The following is an 18,600-nucleotide window of genomic DNA, read 5'->3' as shown; positions in this document are numbered from 1 at the left end:
TGCAATTGTTTTCTGTGAAACGTTCAAGTTATCGTGGTTTGAGTGACAATGTCTAAACAAAGTATGAAAAAAGTTTTCATGTTATTAGATTAACAAAAATTACATTTGTATCAAGGAGGCAAAACGCCCCCATAGGTCGGGTAAAATGCCCACCAATCTGACAAAGTAATTTGCTTTAAACATTTTCAGCAAAATCAGAGTACAGGCAGTTTTCGCTTAAAATTAAAAATTATATATAATCAATAATTATGAATTACAAAATTACAATAGCCTATTTGAAACACTTATCTATCTAGCTATCTGTTTCCTAATTGTTTTTCTTTCTTCAGGCTTTAATGGCAATTCTGTAAGTGTGACTCCATCCTTGATTTATGCTGTGGTGGGCGTGGCTGCTGTTGCTCTACTTGTTTGTTATGTCAGATCTAGAAGGGATTGGAAAAAGAAAACGCCTCCCTCACAACCTCACTGACGCGATTCTCTTCTGTAGACACCAGGCGGCAGTCACTCATAATTGTTCAATCTAATTCATGTGCATCTTCCAATGTAAATAAAATATGCAAAAGTGATTCTATGTAGTCAACCAAAATTCTTGTTACGCTGTATGCAAGACTGCAGTCTTAAATGCAATATGTCAAACAAAAGTTTTACCTAATACAGGTGTTCTCAATTTTGTACCTGCCCTTTTAAACCGTCTGCCAGTGTGATTTACAAACATGAAGTAAACATAAGTACCTTAAGGATATTTATTCATATTTTATTGATCCACAATTTGAAAGTCACTGACCTAAAGATTCAAGAAATGCCTTCATAAACACTGATGTAACTGGAGGATGAATGTCAGTTTCAATCCAAAGTTTGGGAATTCACATTCATTCTTGAAAATAACTAACCATTACTTGAAATTTGGGTTTAAGTTTAACAGTAGATACAGCACAGAGCTCAGTCAAATTTCAGCAGAAGCAGCACAAAGCTGAAGTGTAAAGCAATAGTGTATGACGAGACATGTAATGACTTGCAGTGCAATGATACAGGGCAGAAAGGTATGAATTACTGGAACAACAGCTAGGGTTGGAGTGGAGTTTTGTGCCTTTACATAAGAACCCTGAGGACATGAATAACTGCCATTTTTTTCTGTGTAGAACACATAAAGAGAGCGTAAACATGGCATTCGTGAAATGTATGGATCTTAATGTATTACAACTGTGCTTTCGTATAACAATAAAGTGATTTCTGACTTAAGTCAGTTGTTTTTAAAGGTCGTTTTGACTTGTTGTGTCAACATGCAAAAGAGATATTGGTTCGTCAGAGGGGGATTTGGATATGCAAAACAACAACAACAACAACAACAACAAAAACTATTTTAGATATGCTGGTTCTGCTACAAACTCATCAGCTTAAATGGACTGCCATCCTCATGTCATACCAAGCCTGTATGACCTTTTCTATGTAACATACTGTACAAAGATATTTTGAAAAAAAAAAAAAAAAAATTCCCCTGATTCTACAGTAAAAGTTAATCCAGTCCAACATTGTTTGGTTCCCAAATTTTTTGACATAAGATAAAAAGCTAAAGAAATTAAGAACTCAGTGCTGTAATGCTGACAAATGCAGGTGCAAAGTGATGGTGAAATGACAGTCTGCTGCTTTTTTAATCAGTGTCTATTGACGGTGGAGTATACAGTCTCTTCTGTCCCATTAGGCTTCTGTAGAACAACACAGACGGAAGGAAATAAGTCTTAAAAGACAAAATCCAGCAGGTTCATTTTACTTTACAAACAAAATGTAGGCCTAAATCATGTGCACTTGTGGTGCTGCTATACTTTAGAGAAAAAAAGTGGAGCCCACTAACAGAAATACCAAAACTTGAATAAAAATAGCAATTTAAATGGATTTTGGGGTATACTAAACAAATTAGGTCTAAATTGTTCTGTGTAATTACTACAGATACACAGGTACATTGTTTTCTGATTAATTTGCTTGTGTTTCAAAAATATTCCAGTGGAAATGTACATACTGCCAACGCTGTAGTTTCAAAAATGTGATTTTCCCTAAAATTCCAGCCTTTATTTGCAAAACATAGGTTTATTATGTTTATTTGATGTAAGAGTCAACATTGCCATGAGAGTTGTACCTTGTTTTGTACATTTGGTACAAACGTGGTTTCGGTGTATGTTACCTCCTCTTCGTTTGTCTGAACTGTTTCCGCTGCATGCGCAGATGGTTCAAAATAATTTGCTAAAGCCAGGAATAAAAACAAAAAAACAATGAAATCATTAATAACAATCATTAAACATGAATATGTTTTGCATATGCTTGTTGCATCAGCTCAAGACAAAACCTGCCTTTTGGCTTTGATAGTCTGTATTTCTTGTAAAGACAGTATATCACAACTAGAAGCACAGCCAGAACTGCAAATATTACTGCTGCAACAAACCATGGTGAAAGGGAAGCTGAAATTAAAAAAAGAAAAACAACAATTATAATTCACCCGTGCCTATAAAGAAGAAATAGAAGTACTATTTATGGAAGAGCAATCCATAGTAAAGAATACCCATTAAATAAATTTTCATTTAGACTTACAGTATATAAATGCCTTAATTTTTATTTTGCACTACTATAGAGCACTATTGTGTATCAAAAAAGCTATTTAGCTTAGTAAAAAAACTGTGGACATAGCTTTACATTTTTACAGTACAAGAGAGATCACTGATGTACGCTACCTGAACTTGTGCTACAAAGGTGACTGATGTTGTCCAGAAAGAAAAATAAAATTAGGAAACAGCTAGCTAGCTGGCCAGTTAGCATCAGCTAGTGTTTCAAATAGGCTATTATAATTTTGTAATTCATAATTATTGATTATTTTTTTTAATTTTAAGCTAAAACTGCCTGTACCATGTACATAATTGTACATTTTTGGTGGATTTTTATATTAAATGCCAAATCACTGATGTACATTACCTGTACATGTGTGACAGAGTTGACTGATCTCCAAATGTTTGGTCTGGTTGCTGATAGGATTGTTGATCACACAGCTGTAGGTGTTTTTATCCTGATATTCCACCTCCAGAGGTAGAGAGAGACTGATGTTGAGATCAGACACACTGATATTGGACAATAAACTGTTTCCTTTGTACCAGGAGAGAGTCACATCACTCACATTCACCACTGAACACAGCAGTGAACATGTAGACACTGAACGTTGAGATGAAGATGAAGAACAGTTCAAAGAGTTACTGGTGATCACAGGAACAGGCAAATGAGCTGAAAAACATGTACATTAAATAATTATATTTTCGTAATGTGGGCAAACTCAGACATGAGGGACAGCAGGATGCAAAAGCAGATGAAGCAGAACAGCACTCAAAATATCCAAGACATAGAAATTAGAACTGAGCTACACAACATTATCACCAAGGATTGATAAGGAAAGAAATAGCTATATATACACAAAGTGTAAATTAACCAACAAGACATAGGAGTACATCATTTGGGAAAGACAGATGATGAACAGGAACATAACATTAAACATTAGTTTAAAAAAACATTAATTCATCCGGTATTAAGACAGGGAAATGGGTTAGTTTGCTGGCATAAAAATCAAGTAGAAATACATTTTAATTTGAACAAACCTTAATTTTTAGTGTTGTCATATTTTTTAATTCACTACCAGTCCATTAATAAGCTTCATTTCCATTTATACATACTCTATATTTTTTTAAGTCTTATTTATCTTACCATAGACAGTAACATTGAATGTCTTGTCCGAGTTTCCTCTGTTGCTGCGGATCTGTCGTTTATAAAGTCCAGAGTCTGTGGTTCTGATGTTTCTGATGGTCAGAGATCCAGTGAAAGAGTCCAACTGCAGTCTGTCTCCAAATGTCTCATTACTGCTAAACATATCAATGCTCTGCTTATAGAGTTCAGCTATTCGAGTTTCTTTAGGTCCAAACATCCACAGTATCTGATCATCTCTCTGTACTTCAGTAACACCAGTGTTTAGAGTGACAGAATCTCCCTCAGTCACTGATACTGACTTCATTATATCTGCATCACCAAACACACCTGAAACACATTCACAACAGTTTTGTGAAATTATTTGTAATGATGGTTTACAAATAGAAGGAAAACTTTTATAAATAGAATACTACTACTACTACTAATATTTTAAAATGATACTGTATTTTTTTTTTAAACAGAAATATATTTAACTTTTCCCTGTATATGTAAACAAGCAAGAAGTAAACCGGCAAAAATTTAGTTTTTTTTTACCCAGGGTGAGGTTGTTATGGTGGCGTTTTCTTACAAGACTAAAATAATGCATTTGATCAAAATAGGATAAAATGCAACATAAAACACTCAAATGTACATAACTGATAAAAAAGAACCTAAATTAATCTGCAGAGGTCACCACGCCCCATAACTAATACTGTTTACGGTATCTATACTGTATTCATGCGACCCTGCACCACAAAACCAGTCATAAGGGTATATATATTTTTAAAATTAAGATTTAAATTAACATAACTCAGCTTTCCATTGATGTATGGTTTGTTAAGATAGGATAATATTTGGCCAAGATAAAATCTGGAATCTGAGGGTGCAAAAAATTTTAAATATTAAGAAATTCGCCTTTAAAGTTGTACAAATGAAGTTCTACGCAATGCATATTACCAATCAAAAATTAAATTTTGATATATTTATGGTAGATAATGTACAAAATATCTTAATGGAACAATTCAGAATCTGATTCTGTTACAACTTATTTACATTATGTGATGTTTCTTTTGTAATTGTTTTTGAAGCTCAGTATTTCAAAAATGCGTAGAATACAGACAGAAATGTCTATATACATATATATATATATATATATATATATATATATATATGCAAACATTATATAGCCTACCATTTAGCAAGCTTTTTATTTTATTTTTCTGTTAAAATTTATTACAGTGTTTACAGTATATTAGGTAGTCTCCACCTCTAAATAAGTTCTGAATTTACTTATTCTTATAGGTTTATTGAGCTTTTAATGATCATCCACTGGCAAATAAAATTAACAAAATAGAACAAAAACAGCCGCTGGATATTGCAAAATATTAGGGAGACTGTGCAAAGGGTGTTTATTGGAAATGTTAATAATTGTTATTTATAATTCAGGGTTATAATTATGTTTAGTGTTAATTAAAGGGTATTTTAAACTGTCGGTTTAAGGTACCCTCGTGGAGATTATTGCTCCCTTTGTGATCCTGTTAAAGTTAGGTATGTAACATTGGAAGGACAAAGAATGTTGCGCTCTTAGTTTCTATGGCAAGATTCCCAAATGGCTGATCCAACAGTTGGGCGTAGCTTCCATCCGTGTATGGAGGGCAAGGCTACTGAATAGATCCCATATCTGTTAAACTCACAGAAATTAGCACATTTAACCCTAACATTTTCTTTTGTTCACAATCGATAACGTCTTAAATGACGAAGGTGCGGATGATGCTGCAGCGCAATCTAAAATGAGAATAAGCAAATAAATATCATCTTTCTGCTTTAACCCCAGCAGACTAAATTCGAAGAGACACAGTAAAACACTTACCTTCCATGACCAACAGGAAGAGACATAAGAAAGTTGTTTTACTAATAATACTTCTCATTTTGTCCTAAAGGTAACTGAATTCCTCATGATGTTTACGAGAACCGTCAAAAGGCAGAACACGGATCTAACGCGGATCTAACGCATTCAAACCGACCAGTTTATACAAACTTAATTTACACAATATCATCAAATCAACAATTAAGAAATATTTTAACATAAACTGCAAATTAAAAAGAAAAAAGGTTTTCATAAGGAGAGCGCTTGGAGTCGACCTGTCTGTTTCTAGTCCCGCCCATGACTGTTACAGAGTGAAGTTCTGGTGGCTTCATTATAGGCTACTGTGTATTTTGTAGCGTCTATTTTGCGATTCATGCATAGGCTTTTGAAGTAAACGATCCAAATTTGATTTATTATGTGAAAAATCGTCTTGCTCAGCTTTCAAATTATATCTATTATTAACATCTTAAGATTTTGTTCACTCTGTCTTTATACCTGATTTCTGTGTTTTGGAATAAAGACGAGTTTAGATTGTCAAAGCTGTTTAAATAGCGGTATGATTGTATTGCAACTAACACATGCTTGGATCACTTTTTAAACTTAAGTATCTGCCTCTGTTAGAGTTTTTGTTAAGCATATATAAGCCAGAATTAAGATCAGGCCCTCAGAAGCACCTCATCCACCTACACCTTGCACTGGTACCGCATATGCAAACACCACCACACATCCATCTCTCGAAATCATTGTTGTGCACAGGTTGCATATTCCACTGGTACTAACCACACTTGGAGGTTCAATAACCTGACCTAGATTTATAATAACATTTATTGGTTAAACCAGTTCCACCTACACACTAACAATTCTTTGAAGCATTTACTTATTTAATTGGACTTTATTAGCTAACTTTACTAAACATAATTCATACGCATGTGCAGTTAAAACATGCAGTGCAGTGCAAGCTCTACAATCTGAATGATAAACCATGTTACAGTCTAATCATCGTTGTGGTTTTCAGCTCTTCTCTGAACCCAGAGCCCCTTCCTCATCTTTTTCACTCTTTGACAAAAACCCAAAGCAAACTGAGGCCTCAGATCTGACTCAACCATCAGATCTCAATGATCTCTTTGTGATGCTTGCAGAAAAGAAAGATGCAGAATTTCTCACAGCTCAAGCCTATAAGCTACCTTCTGTGCGGCGCAACTTGCGACAGATCGTTGATTCTGATTAATATTACAACAGTGAACAATAGTGTACAACCATAATCAGATTAGCACAGTAGTAAACCTAATTAGGTCACTCGGGCTGAAGAGCCTGCCATGAGACCGTCAGTCGCATCATGTACAGAGTGACCACCACTTCCTGTTCAGATGCAACAAAGATCAAAGAGGTCAAAACCAAAATGCAGCATGCATGCAGTTGTCCTTTTTCACATGAGCTAGTCACCCTCATGTTAATGTCAACGTTTGCCATTGTCGTTGTAAATTAAAATGCGAATGAAGTAGGGCTGCAAAACAAACGCGATTAATCGCATTCGAAATAAAAGTGTGTGTATATAAAATATATACATATGTGTGTGTATTTATATATACATAATAAATATACACAGTACACACATATAGTATGTAAACATAAACTTTTATTTTGAATGCGATTAATCGTTTTGCAGCCCTGAAATGAAGCTATTGAAATACATTTATTCACTGGATCTTTAATAGCAATTGTAACAAACTTCTTAGTTTTCTCAAGTAGAGTGCCGAGTGTAGTTTGACGGTTGACTGAAAGAGTAAAATGCTAGTTCAAAGTAGTGAATAACTTTATAAACGTTGACTTTTACCATAAAAATAAGCATTATCTGGTGAGTACCTGCTTGAACAGGAACAGAAACTGTTTGAGTTTGGAGTTTAATATCACCACACATCCATGTTTCCAAAACAACTGAAGGAAATGTTTCCACTGCCACCTCTAATATCAGGGAAAAAAGTGGTTTGGGCAGTTAGGATATAGCTTAAAGACAGCATAGCTGTGTACTATAAACATGTGAGTAATTTATAACCGGTTATACATCACATTTGTTAGTATGGACCACAAAACCAGGTCAATTTTTGGAAATTGAGATTTATACACCATCTGAAAGCTTAATAATTAGCCTTGGCATTGATGTATGGTATGTTATGATAATATTTGGCTCAGATATATTTACAAATCTGAAATCCGAGGGTGAAAAAAAAAAAGTTAAATATTGAGAAAATCTCCCTTTTAAAGTTGTTCAAATGAACCCATGCTACTTTTGGGGTCCAGGGTCACAAATTGGTGAAATTCGGGCATAAAGTCAAACACAAAACTGCTTTTATAAAATGAAGTATGTTCTTTTTACAGATACAGTGCTAATAGCTGTCACAGACTGATCTAAACCTTATTTTCGCAAAACCCTCACTTCACACGTTTTTTCACACGTTGGGTTCTGGTAGGCCACCATTTCCTCTAGATCAGAGAGATTGCATTCTTTCCCGCGGTCCCATTAGATTTACCCTGAGCAATATCATGTTTACTAAACTCCATTTGGCCAAACTGCTAGATCTCCGTTTAAATTCGTACATTGATTATGACTGACAAAGCTTGCTTGTATCACCAAACACTAAAGTGAAAGGGTTTTAGTGTTTGAACTACCTCATCGGTCGAGTCGGTTGCCAAGCCACCACTCACAGATGGCCAATGATATCTGATACCCAACTGTCTTTTGTTTGCATACTTCGTGATATATCACCATCACACAAAACACAAAGGACAGGGAGAATTTTGCATCCTGTTACGTAGACAACAGATCCCAGTGTCTGCCAGTGCTTACAGACTCAGTTCCTATTTCTAATCATTAACTTTGTAATCGAGAAGATCCATGTTGACTTGTTTAATGGCAGTCTAATGGAGGAGCCCAGTGTTTACTGTAACTTGATCTGCCTCCAGTAAGTGTGGTCTGATGTTTATGATTACCTTGAGGGGCTTTAAGTAGGAAAGTTTTGGTCACAAAAAAAGTGGGATTCCCGCAGATTTCAAGTATTCAGTATCAGTGTTATTTAAGCAGCTGGTTATGTAATGGAGGAGGACTTTAGTGTTCAAATTTGGTTATAGATCATGCATCAGTTCCTCATTTTAAGACCTCCTGCTTGCCTTTCACATGTTGCACTTCCTTCTTTTACAACAGTTATGTTTATAAAAGATAATATTCATACTGCTGATTTAAAAATGTAACTAAAAATTAGGAAAATGTGTCAGGTACAGGAGAGGCAGCAGAGCTGTAATCGTGCACCAATACAAGTTTAGTATTTTTATCTTGGTCTGTCACTGTTTCACTTACCAAACCGCATCCTGTGTAAGAGGTCTCAAGTCAGACCATGTGAGGCATCAGAGTTCTTTAAAAAGACACAACTTCCTGTGACAACGAAGTACAGTCTACCATGTTTGTCCTTTCCTCTACAAATATTGACATCAGGTCTTTGTTCAAAGAAAACACACCTAACCTATAACTGTGGGAACAATACAGTATGGGTAAACACACAATGCCAATTCCAATAGCAAAGACTGACACTGAAAGAATGATCAGTAGAAAGATATATTTTTTTTAATTCTCTGTATCCTCCCCCTCCCTTCCTCATCTTCCGAGCAGTGTTTATCTCCTAAACACAAGGGAAAAGGGAGCTTGGGGATTTCCATGGAAAACAAGAGGCGGTGCTTCATCCGACATTACAGAAAGCAGAAATTGAGCCTTGGGGTTCTGACGCATTACCATAAAACCACAAGTTCATAAGAAACATAAATTGTACTTAGGCTACTGTAATCATTTCTATATTCTAGTTTCTTTAAATATCTAACTATACAGCTTTCTACAAAATCCATATAATAACGGAAAACATGTATAAATGCAACAACACCTGTTAAGATCCTTTATATACTATAAAGTATATTTTGTTTACTTTGCTCTGACCCCTAGAGGCGTATTTGCTTACAAAACCCCTTTTGAGGACGTTTTTGAGTGCCCTTCACTAAACCAACCCTTATCCTTTCTTTGGGAGAAACGCTTACAAGGCGCAACCCGTTACTGAGGTGTTATTTGCCAGGGCAAACCATTTTACAAAACAGGTGAATTGTAAGATAAATACAGTATTTGTAATATAGACACTGTTTACGTTTACACGCTGTGTAAAAATATTAGAAAGTTATACTTTTTGCGAGGAGTAAGAAGACCTAAATGACTGCCCTCATCTCGGAACCCCGGGAAAACGCGCTTTATTTTCCCGCCGGCGTCAAATGTCAAACTCCCCCGCCTTCTCTTCCATGAAGCTACCCAGAGAAGCCGAGGAGCCTGAAATGAGGTGAGGTAAAAGATTACATACAATAAAACTTTTCTGCCCTCTTCTGGTCGTTAAGTGCGATAGTTTCTAGTGGTGAGAAGGAAAGAAATCACATTGAAAGGTACATTGCAAATGTATTATTTGTTACAGGAGCTAGAAGAAACACTTGATGCTAATTAACTAGCATCATTGGCAGAGAAAAAAAAAACAAACAAGCAAACTATCCACTTTTTTATGTAAGAACGGGCACGGCCATTTGTACATTTTATGGGTCATGCTTCTGGTCTCATCCGCATCCATTTTTTTAGCTGTACAAAACAGCTTGTTTTGATGCTTGATATTGTAAATTGGTATGCCGTACTATATTATAATGTATTATCTTAATTCTGAACACACTGGTTTGTAGTGCAAACTGTTTTACCATTTACTGCACATTGTGTTTTCACGTCACGCCAATAGATGTATTAGCCATATTGGCACCACTGAACTAAAACAGTGCCACTGAATTTAACGAAACTCACATATTTTGCTGATTATTGCTGCTGAAAATGGTCACTTCTTTTCATATCTGAAAAGATATTTGGAGTACTACAGACTGCCAAAAGTTATAACAAATCAAGGAGAAGATTGAAAAAAAAAACCTGTTGTGCCTAATCGTCCAGCATACATGATTTAGTGTAGAGTTAGATGTTGTTTTATTATGTGCAACATAATAATTTTTACTTCCATGTGGCTAATGCGTGATCTTGTTTTGGTTGTGAATAGTAAAGTGCTTAGTATCAGAAAACTAGCACGTCTGTCCCATCCCACATTAACAATGCAGGTTTATTAGATGGTCTATTAACAATCTCACAATTATGTAACAATTCTGTAAATTTATTTGGAAACACAAACATTTTTTTTTAATTTGTAATGTACAGTCTTTATTGTTGTTGAAATTTTGAAACTTTGCTGCCACCAACTGGAATATTTGAGCATGTGGCGACTAACATGTTGCAATGTGAAGAAACATGCAAAATGATGAAATATGAACAAAAATGTGTTGAAATACTGATGCTGCTGAACCCTAAACTTTAAGCCATACGCAACCTTAAAAAGTAAGCAACAATTTATTTTAAACCTGTATACAAACAGATTGGAGCCAGATTTGTGACCTAGTTTCTGAACAGTATTTGATCAGAATGAAGAAAGTACAAGTCCAGACAAGGTATATTAGCCTGGTGTTGCAGGAAGTTGTTATTATGATCCTGTTGTGCTGAATCAACTTTTCAAGTAGACCAACTTGATGATCCAGAATTGCAGAAGTGCCTTGTGGTTGTTGTTGCATGTCACCAATTTAAAGCAAATAAACAATAATATTTTAAAACAGTTTTCAAACTAATGGACATCTGGATTCCCAATTCATGTTACAGCACTTGAATTCACTATGTGTTCTGCAATAGCTTACAGCAAGAAAACAGAAAGACCACAAAAGACGTAAACTTTAAAAACAATATTAGACTTAAAAACAATATTACCACAAAAACTACATTCAAAGTGGCAGGAGAAAAAATATACCAAGAACTAGACTTTATCCATTCAAATGTGACAAAAATGGCATTTTAGTCAAACGATTAAGACTAAATCAAAATTTGCTGTCAAATTTCTTTTGAAAATTTCTTTCAAAAGTTCTTTTTCAACTGTACATAGAAACCTAAAAACCTGTATTTTAGCCCAGAGGATGCCATTTTATTTGAAATATAGCAAAAGATGTATAGTTTCTGATTATTCTGTTAAGTTCAGTTGATCGCTGGAGTAACCAATTTTTACCCAACAGTGAAATTTTTGTTTATAAATTGTGATGTGGACTTGGAAAATAGCATGGCGAAGGTTTCTGTAACTATTTGCAGCACAGATTAGATAAAAAAATGCATTCCTGTGGTGCCGTTAAGGAGGATGAACTGGGAAACATATTTTCATTGTCCTGTTCATCGTGTCTGGTGTCCAGTGTTTCCCTGCTGGATGCCACTGTTACAAAAAAATAAATAAAAAAAAATAAAAAAATAAAATGCACTCTCTGGTTTCAAATTAGCTTTGTGAAAATACATTTTTCCTGTATCTAACCTGATGGGGATCTTTGTCCAGTCTCAGTTTGACTTCTGGCATCTGCTGAACACACAAATTTGGCAAACCATGAGATCCCCCACTGACAGTATTTCATTTAGCAAAAATGCTGTCACATACATTCCTGCATTTAACAGTCTGTGTTGTCCAATTGTGCTAAATCATAAAATCAAAACCACAAAAGCAAAAGAATTTTGTTCCTTAACTTGTGCAGTATTGTTCACTACAATATTACACACTGATATCGTGGTGTCTCATTTAAACTATTGCAGTGATGTATATTCGCATTTGCAGTAAGCACTTGCCAGTTTGATATGCTCGAACACATTTCCAGAACACACTTCCAATGATGACCAGCAGAATAAAAAAAACACTAGCAACAGTCCAACCAGCTATCATTAGCACCTGGCTCTGACCTGTAACTAACATAAGAAAAGAGTAAGATACGCTCACAAAGTAAATACAGCAGCATTAATTAATTAATTATTTTTCATTCTCTTGTTCAGTTAATAGTTTTAACGTGACTATTTACTCATAAAGATTGAGTGAGTGTGTACAAATCTTAAACTTGCAGTGTATGATTATGCATTTAGATGCTAAATCAGCTTACTAAATGACACTGTCAGACACTCGCAAACCTGAACAAAGCTGACTGATGTCCAGAAGTGTAGTCTGTTTGGTGAAGGAACTGGAGACCACACAGCTGTAGATGTTTTTATCCTGATATTCCACCTCCAGAGGTAGAGAGAGACTGATGCTGAGATCAGACCCACTGGTGCTGGACAGTAAACTCTTTCCTTTGTACCAGGAGAGAGTCACATTGCTCACATGCAACACTGAACACAGCAGTGCACATCTGGACACTGATGATGATCCTGATGATGATGATGATGATGATGATGAAGATGAAGAACATTGTGAAGAGTCTTTGGTGATGACTGGAACTGACAGAGGAGCTGGAAAGTACGAGAGACTAAATGGCAGCTGTTCATTAAAGTAGCTCTGTACTTTACTATAATGTTTAATACTATTGCACTTGAAACACTGAAGTCATTGACTCACAATAGACAGTAACGTTGAAACCACTGCATCTGAGATCATTACTGATGATCTGTAGTTTATAGACTCCAGAGTCTGTTTTGTAGGTGTTTGCGATGGTGAGATCTCCAGTTTTATTGTTAAGCATCAGTCTGCCTGTGAATTTCCCCGTATCATTAACATCTATGTACTGGTGTTCTTTAAAGACTTCAGCAATTAAAGTCTCAAAAGGCCCAAACATCCACAATATATGATCGTCCATCTGTATGTCTGTAAAATCACTTTCTAGAGTGACAGAATCTCCCTCCATCACCAACACCTGTTTTGTCTGCGTTGTAGCTGTTTCAGAAACAAAACATCACAGGACAATATAAATTATTTATCTCAGTTGTGGGATGACAAGTAACAGCTGATCACATTCTGGCAGATTAACTCTCACTGAGAATTAATTAAACACTTTCTGCTGTTTGTCTGTTTAAATGCTAAATTAAAAATGTTTTTATTCTAAAACAACTGGAAAGAAACTTGTGAACTCATTCAAAGGGCGATAGATAAATTCAATAAATAAATGCTACATACTACAGAGCTGATCAAGTTTAGTTTTATCCAGATGTGTGATCTGGCGGCTGGCATGATTGCTGAACACACAACTGTAGGTGTTTTCATCCTGATAGTCCACCTCCAGACAGAGAGAAGGGTCGATGTTAAGATCAGAGATTTTAGTCACTAAGTGTAAACTGCTTCCGTTATACCAGCTTAGAGTCGCGTTTGGAACATTTCTCGCGGAACACTCCAACACACACTTTGATCCTGCTGAACATGTTAGATTCTTTCTGATAATTTTAGGAGTTGGGAGCTGAAAATAATAAGAGGATGTTTAAAACAACGATTTAAAAAAAGTAGTTTGACTTTTACAGAAATGTTCAATTACGTTAAAGAATATTACATTGTGGGTGCTGAAATTTCCCTCCATCACTGACGTGGTCTTCATTTCATCCGCCTCTGCTAATAAACAACAATTTACAAAGCGGGTACTGCTATATAAAACAACAGTTTAAAGTAGACATTTTACTAATAAAAACTTAACACAGCAAAAATCGTAATTAAAACATTTACCACAGAAAAGCCATAAAACAATCAAAAGAAATGAGCGTTCCATGTTCCTTTAAAGGCCTGTAAACAAGAAAAACAAGTCAAATCTCTTAAAAAAATACATGTAGAAAAAAATCCTGAATTATTCGTTGCGGTGAAGCGCTTAAGCCAATATGAAAAGTATCACGAAGTGATGGCGAAGCTGGTTACCGTGTTTTCTCTGTTATAGAGATTATTTTGTTTGAATAGCCTTTGCAGTAGACTATTTTCAACAGCCCAACTAAAACCCTTAGCTACTGAAATGAAAGTGAAAAATAGTCATATGCCAGTCACGAAGTTTTACCACATCTTGCGTATTTCAGTGCGTTTACCTTTCTTGGCATTTTTGTTAACACAAACCAAAACGATTTCATCTGCTGAAATAGACAGAAAACAGACAGAAACAAGTCGGTTTGACCATGATGAAGCATTTTTCAGCTCCTTTAAGAATCAAACACAGTGATCGATCTCCATAAAAAAAATCTAGACAAGCAAGTCCCTCTGAGAATCATCCACACATAAATATAAAGCAGCTACATCGTCTACTTATTATATTTGTCAATTTGATGGATTGTCAGGCATTTTTAAGAATATCTTGTTCTGTTAATCCAAAGATGTGTTGAACGTTGAACGAGGCCAAATATAAAGTGCGTATGCTATTTCAGTTATTTGTCAATGCAACATTTGGCATTAGAGATAATAATATTAGTAATAATAATAATAATAATAATAATAATAATAATAATAATATTATATTAAGAGATAACATATGAATAGGCCTACGGTATATTAGAAAAAGATGTTCAGATAATTGCCAAAAATTATGCAAAACGGCATCAGAATTCGTATCTGAGGATTTGTACGGTCATTCACCGCAGTACGTCTTGAAGTTAGGGGGTAGAGTAGCTGGTTTTGGTTTTTCTTTCATTCTTTGATACTATATGATATATTATAAGCACGTTTTTTCAAACGTTAAACATAAACCCCAAAATAAATTATTTTCCCAAAGACAATCACAAGACTTTGACAAGGTTTTGCAGCGCTTTCCCCCACAAGAATAGCAATGTAATGCTGGGCAAACGGGACAGCAAGATGTTTACATAGACGAACAATGTAAAAAGCAACAGCCTATGTATATAAAGCAGTTCAAATGCTGACTAATATAATACCAAGATGCAATTTTATATAGTTTATACTCTTAATTATGTGCATAAATGGACATATTTACACAGGATTTGAATCCTATTTTTTTTTAGGCAGTTGACTATAACTCTAAAAAGGTCCAGGACAAACATTACTGTCGCTCATCAGTGACACCATTTTCTATGTGACAAGAACAGTCCTTGGACAAGACCGTCCCATTTAACAATGCTCGGTCTAACCTTTGCGGCCTTCAAAGGATGTAGCCTAATTGGGAAATAGCTAGTGAGAACACTCGAGTCTATTCTTGGTCATAGTGAAATCGCCCAAAAAGGGCCAGTACTCCACAGAACATGACTTGAGGCAGAACAAACAGACTAGAACATTCACAGCAAACCTAACACTGCGGTTGAAAAAAAAAAAAAAACCCTGCTGCGACAGTGTTTAATTCTAGTGTGTGCAGCATAATTCTGTTTACTTCCTTATGGCCAATGCTTGATCCCGTTTTATCACTGGGTGTGAATAGCAAAATGTTTGCCAGCAAACTGGATCACACCTGTCCTGTCCCATATTACCAATAAAGACTGGTTAGATGGCTTATTACCAAATTGTAATTACGTAAAACTTCCAACATTCACATATTCTGTGTTTAGTACTGGTCTAAAGTGCAGTGTATAAAGTTTTTTCCCTGAAGTCTTTAATATTGCTGAATATCAAAATAGACAGTGCATTTCAATTAGACTTTGCTGACAGCAAGTAAAATATTTAAACACGTGACAATTAGTATTAGACAGAAACAAAGAAATCATGAGGAAAATGGTCACGGTGTACATAGTAAATGCGCTGCATGAAGATGAAGTCAATGCAAAGTCTTTAATTGGTCCACAGGTTGGGAAACAAACAGGCAGGTAATACAGGAACATACATGCACACATAAGGTAACGTTAATACCAGACAATCAGACATAGAACTGAATGCAACATATAAAGGGAGACTAATTAACACAGGCAGGTGAAGGGAATAAATGCTAATAGACAGGAAAAAACTAATATGGGCAAACGGAACAAACCAAAACACACAGACTAACTGGGGTTTTACAAAAATAGGGCTAACATATCCAAAAACTGTAAATATACTAAAGACCCTAATCATTAAGCCATTAGCTCAAACTGATATAAATTTAAATTTGTATTTACACATTACACATATTAGGCATCAGGTGACCCTAATACTGGTTTCCGAATAGTATTTGATCACAATGAAGGGAATACAAGTTTAGACAACACATCAGATTGGCATTTCAGGAAGTTATAATGATGATGATCCTGTTGAGCTGGATCAAAACTTTATCTAATCTGGACAGGTACTGTCAGGTATAAAAAGTTAAGCAGAACTCGCACAAGTGCAGTGAAGGTTGTTTCATGTTCCCAATCAAAAATAAAATTGACAATTAAAAACACAAAAAGTTGTGGCTGTGCAACCATACAGACAGTATACTCAGAATGGAACTAGTGGATTTCGGGATCCCTGCATTATGTTACAACACTTGGGTTTACTACTACAACAACCTCCTGCAATAAAACAGAATCAACAAAAGAAAGTAAATAGCTTGACAAATAATACAAACACAGCAGCTACACAAATTCAAAACTGCAGACGGAATATTCTAGATTTTTTGTAGTCGCATCAAACTATTTATATTATATCTATAGAGTCTGCTGTTTTTATAAATAGAATAGTAGTAATTACTTCTTACCCCCTTGTTTTTGTTTCTTATAAATCCAGTAGATAATTATTGCAACTACCAGAAAAACTGGAATCAGTGCTAGAAGATAGTAGGGTGGTGTAGATCCTAAAAGAAAGAAAGAAACATAGCAACTTTGATGCATGACTAAATGTTTCAGGTGTGCAAAAATCAACAGAGCTGTTAACATCTTCAGTCTCATACCTGGACGTATCTCAGTGTTGCTCAGATGTGTAGTCTGGTTGCTGAAGCGACTGTTGAGCACACAGCGATAGGTGTTTTTATCCTGATATTCCACTTCCAGGGGTATAGAGAGACTGGCACTGAAATCAAAAGCACTGATGCTGGATAATAAACGCTTTCCTTTGTACCAGGAGAGACTCACATCACTCACATTCTCCACTGAACACAGCAGCACACATTTAGACGTGAAAGTACCTTCTGATGATATAGAACAGTTTGTGTTTCTTATTATAGGGATGGGCAGGCCAGCTGTAAAATATAAAAGTATTAAAATATAATGTGAATGAAATGTGAGTGCATAACACGCAGGCAGGGTCGCTTAGAAAAGAATAAGAAATAAAACAGAAATTACATAAATTTAACCTAGCTAATTCAAAGCAAGTAAACACACTAAAATAATAATAATAATACACTTACATCATTTATTAGAACACACATCCAGAATACTCACCATAAACAATTACGGTAAATGTAGTCTGTGTCACTCTGCTGGTGGGACCGGAAGTGTCATTGGGATCAACGATATCTAAATTATACTTTCCGGAGTCTGTGGTTCTGATGTTTCTGATGGTCAGGGATCCAGTTGTGAAGTCCACTTTTAGTCTGTCTCGGAATATTTCAGTATTCACATAATTAGGTATAGAATTTACGCTAGAATAAATGTCAGCAATGCGGATGTTTTGTGTTTCAAACATCCATATTATGTGAACATCTCTCTCTATTGTTTTAAGACCGGTGCGTAGAGTAACAGATTCTCCCTCCATCACTGATAGTTCTCTATCATCACCTGAAACACAGGCAAGAAGCTTAGAGACAAACTGTTGCTAACAAACTATAAGTGTTATTTCATACAGTGTGATCTAAAAACATTACAAACTAACTAAAAAAAACTGTGAAACATGAGCATGAAGCATGAACAACATAAATAGTTTACCATGGACGATCCGCAAGAACATACACAGCAGCAGAAATGCGACATCCATATTGTTCGCCTAAACGCCAGGAATAATTCAACTGTACATTGGGTGTACTCTCCTTACATCGGGGCCAACACGGAAATAAAATTAAACAATAAACCGAAAGGAACTATGAAGGGCGAAAAAAGGTTTAGTGAAGCGCTCCCTTTTGCGCGTGTCCGTGCGCGCGTGCGTCTGGGTGACAACAAGTTACCGGTACTACAATTCATCAAATCACACAATCATATGTGTGTATGTTTTTAATAAAGGTTAAATTGCCTGTAAAAGCAGAATTAACATAATTGTGCATATACATTT

The 18,600-nt window shown here is 35.5% G+C and overlaps 2 protein-coding genes across 2 annotated transcripts; both read right to left on the bottom strand.

The window, feature by feature from the left end:
• Window positions 1–733: 733 nt before the first annotated feature.
• Window positions 734–5,870, bottom strand: LOC141338758 (natural killer cell receptor 2B4-like). Its single transcript, XM_073844374.1, has 6 exons — window positions 5,585–5,870; window positions 3,736–4,062; window positions 2,959–3,261; window positions 2,343–2,450; window positions 2,132–2,235; window positions 734–1,703 (listed from the first exon to the last, which is right to left on the bottom strand). Exons 1-6 carry the CDS (start codon window positions 5,640–5,642, stop codon window positions 1,653–1,655), a joined length of 951 nt encoding a protein of 316 aa, XP_073700475.1. The 5' UTR covers window positions 5,643–5,870; the 3' UTR covers window positions 734–1,652.
• Window positions 5,871–16,193: 10,323 nt separating this feature from the next.
• LOC141339291 (uncharacterized) lies at window positions 16,194–18,396 on the bottom strand. Its single transcript, XM_073844913.1, has 5 exons — window positions 18,261–18,396; window positions 17,778–18,113; window positions 17,288–17,575; window positions 17,096–17,191; window positions 16,194–16,910 (listed from the first exon to the last, which is right to left on the bottom strand). The coding sequence occupies exons 1-5, from the start codon at window positions 18,307–18,309 to the stop codon at window positions 16,837–16,839; spliced, it is 843 nt and encodes a 280-aa protein (XP_073701014.1). The 5' UTR covers window positions 18,310–18,396; the 3' UTR covers window positions 16,194–16,836.
• Window positions 18,397–18,600: the final 204 nt, after the last annotated feature.

This window comes from Garra rufa, chromosome 7 (genome assembly GCF_049309525.1).
Source record: "Garra rufa chromosome 7, GarRuf1.0, whole genome shotgun sequence".
In the NCBI taxonomy this organism is placed as follows: domain Eukaryota; kingdom Metazoa; phylum Chordata; class Actinopteri; order Cypriniformes; family Cyprinidae; genus Garra; species Garra rufa.
This window is presented reverse-complemented; position numbering and strand designations above follow the sequence as displayed.

Bases quoted from the DNA above. Each gene is read 5' to 3' on its own strand.
- LOC141339291 (XM_073844913.1), bottom strand. From the start codon at position 18,309: ATGGATGTCGCATTTCTGCTGCTGTGTATGTTCTTGCGGATCGTCCAT. The intron at 18,114-18,260 runs GTAAACTATTTA...CCTGTGTTTCAG, and splicing joins GTTCTTGCGGATCGTCCATG to GTGATGATAGAGAACTATCA. The intron at 16,911-17,095 runs GTAAGAAGTAAT...GTTTTATTGCAG, and splicing joins TAAGAAACAAAAACAAGGGG to GAGGTTGTTGTAGTAGTAAA.
- LOC141338758 (XM_073844374.1), bottom strand. From the start codon at position 5,642: ATGAGAAGTATTATTAGTAAAACAACTTTCTTATGTCTCTTCCTGTTG. The intron at 4,063-5,584 runs GTAAGTGTTTTA...AATGTGTTTCAG, and splicing joins CTTCCTGTTGGTCATGGAAG to GTGTGTTTGGTGATGCAGAT. The intron at 2,451-2,958 runs GTAATGTACATC...TTTTAATTTCAG, and splicing joins ACTCTGTCACACATGTACAG to CTTCCCTTTCACCATGGTTT.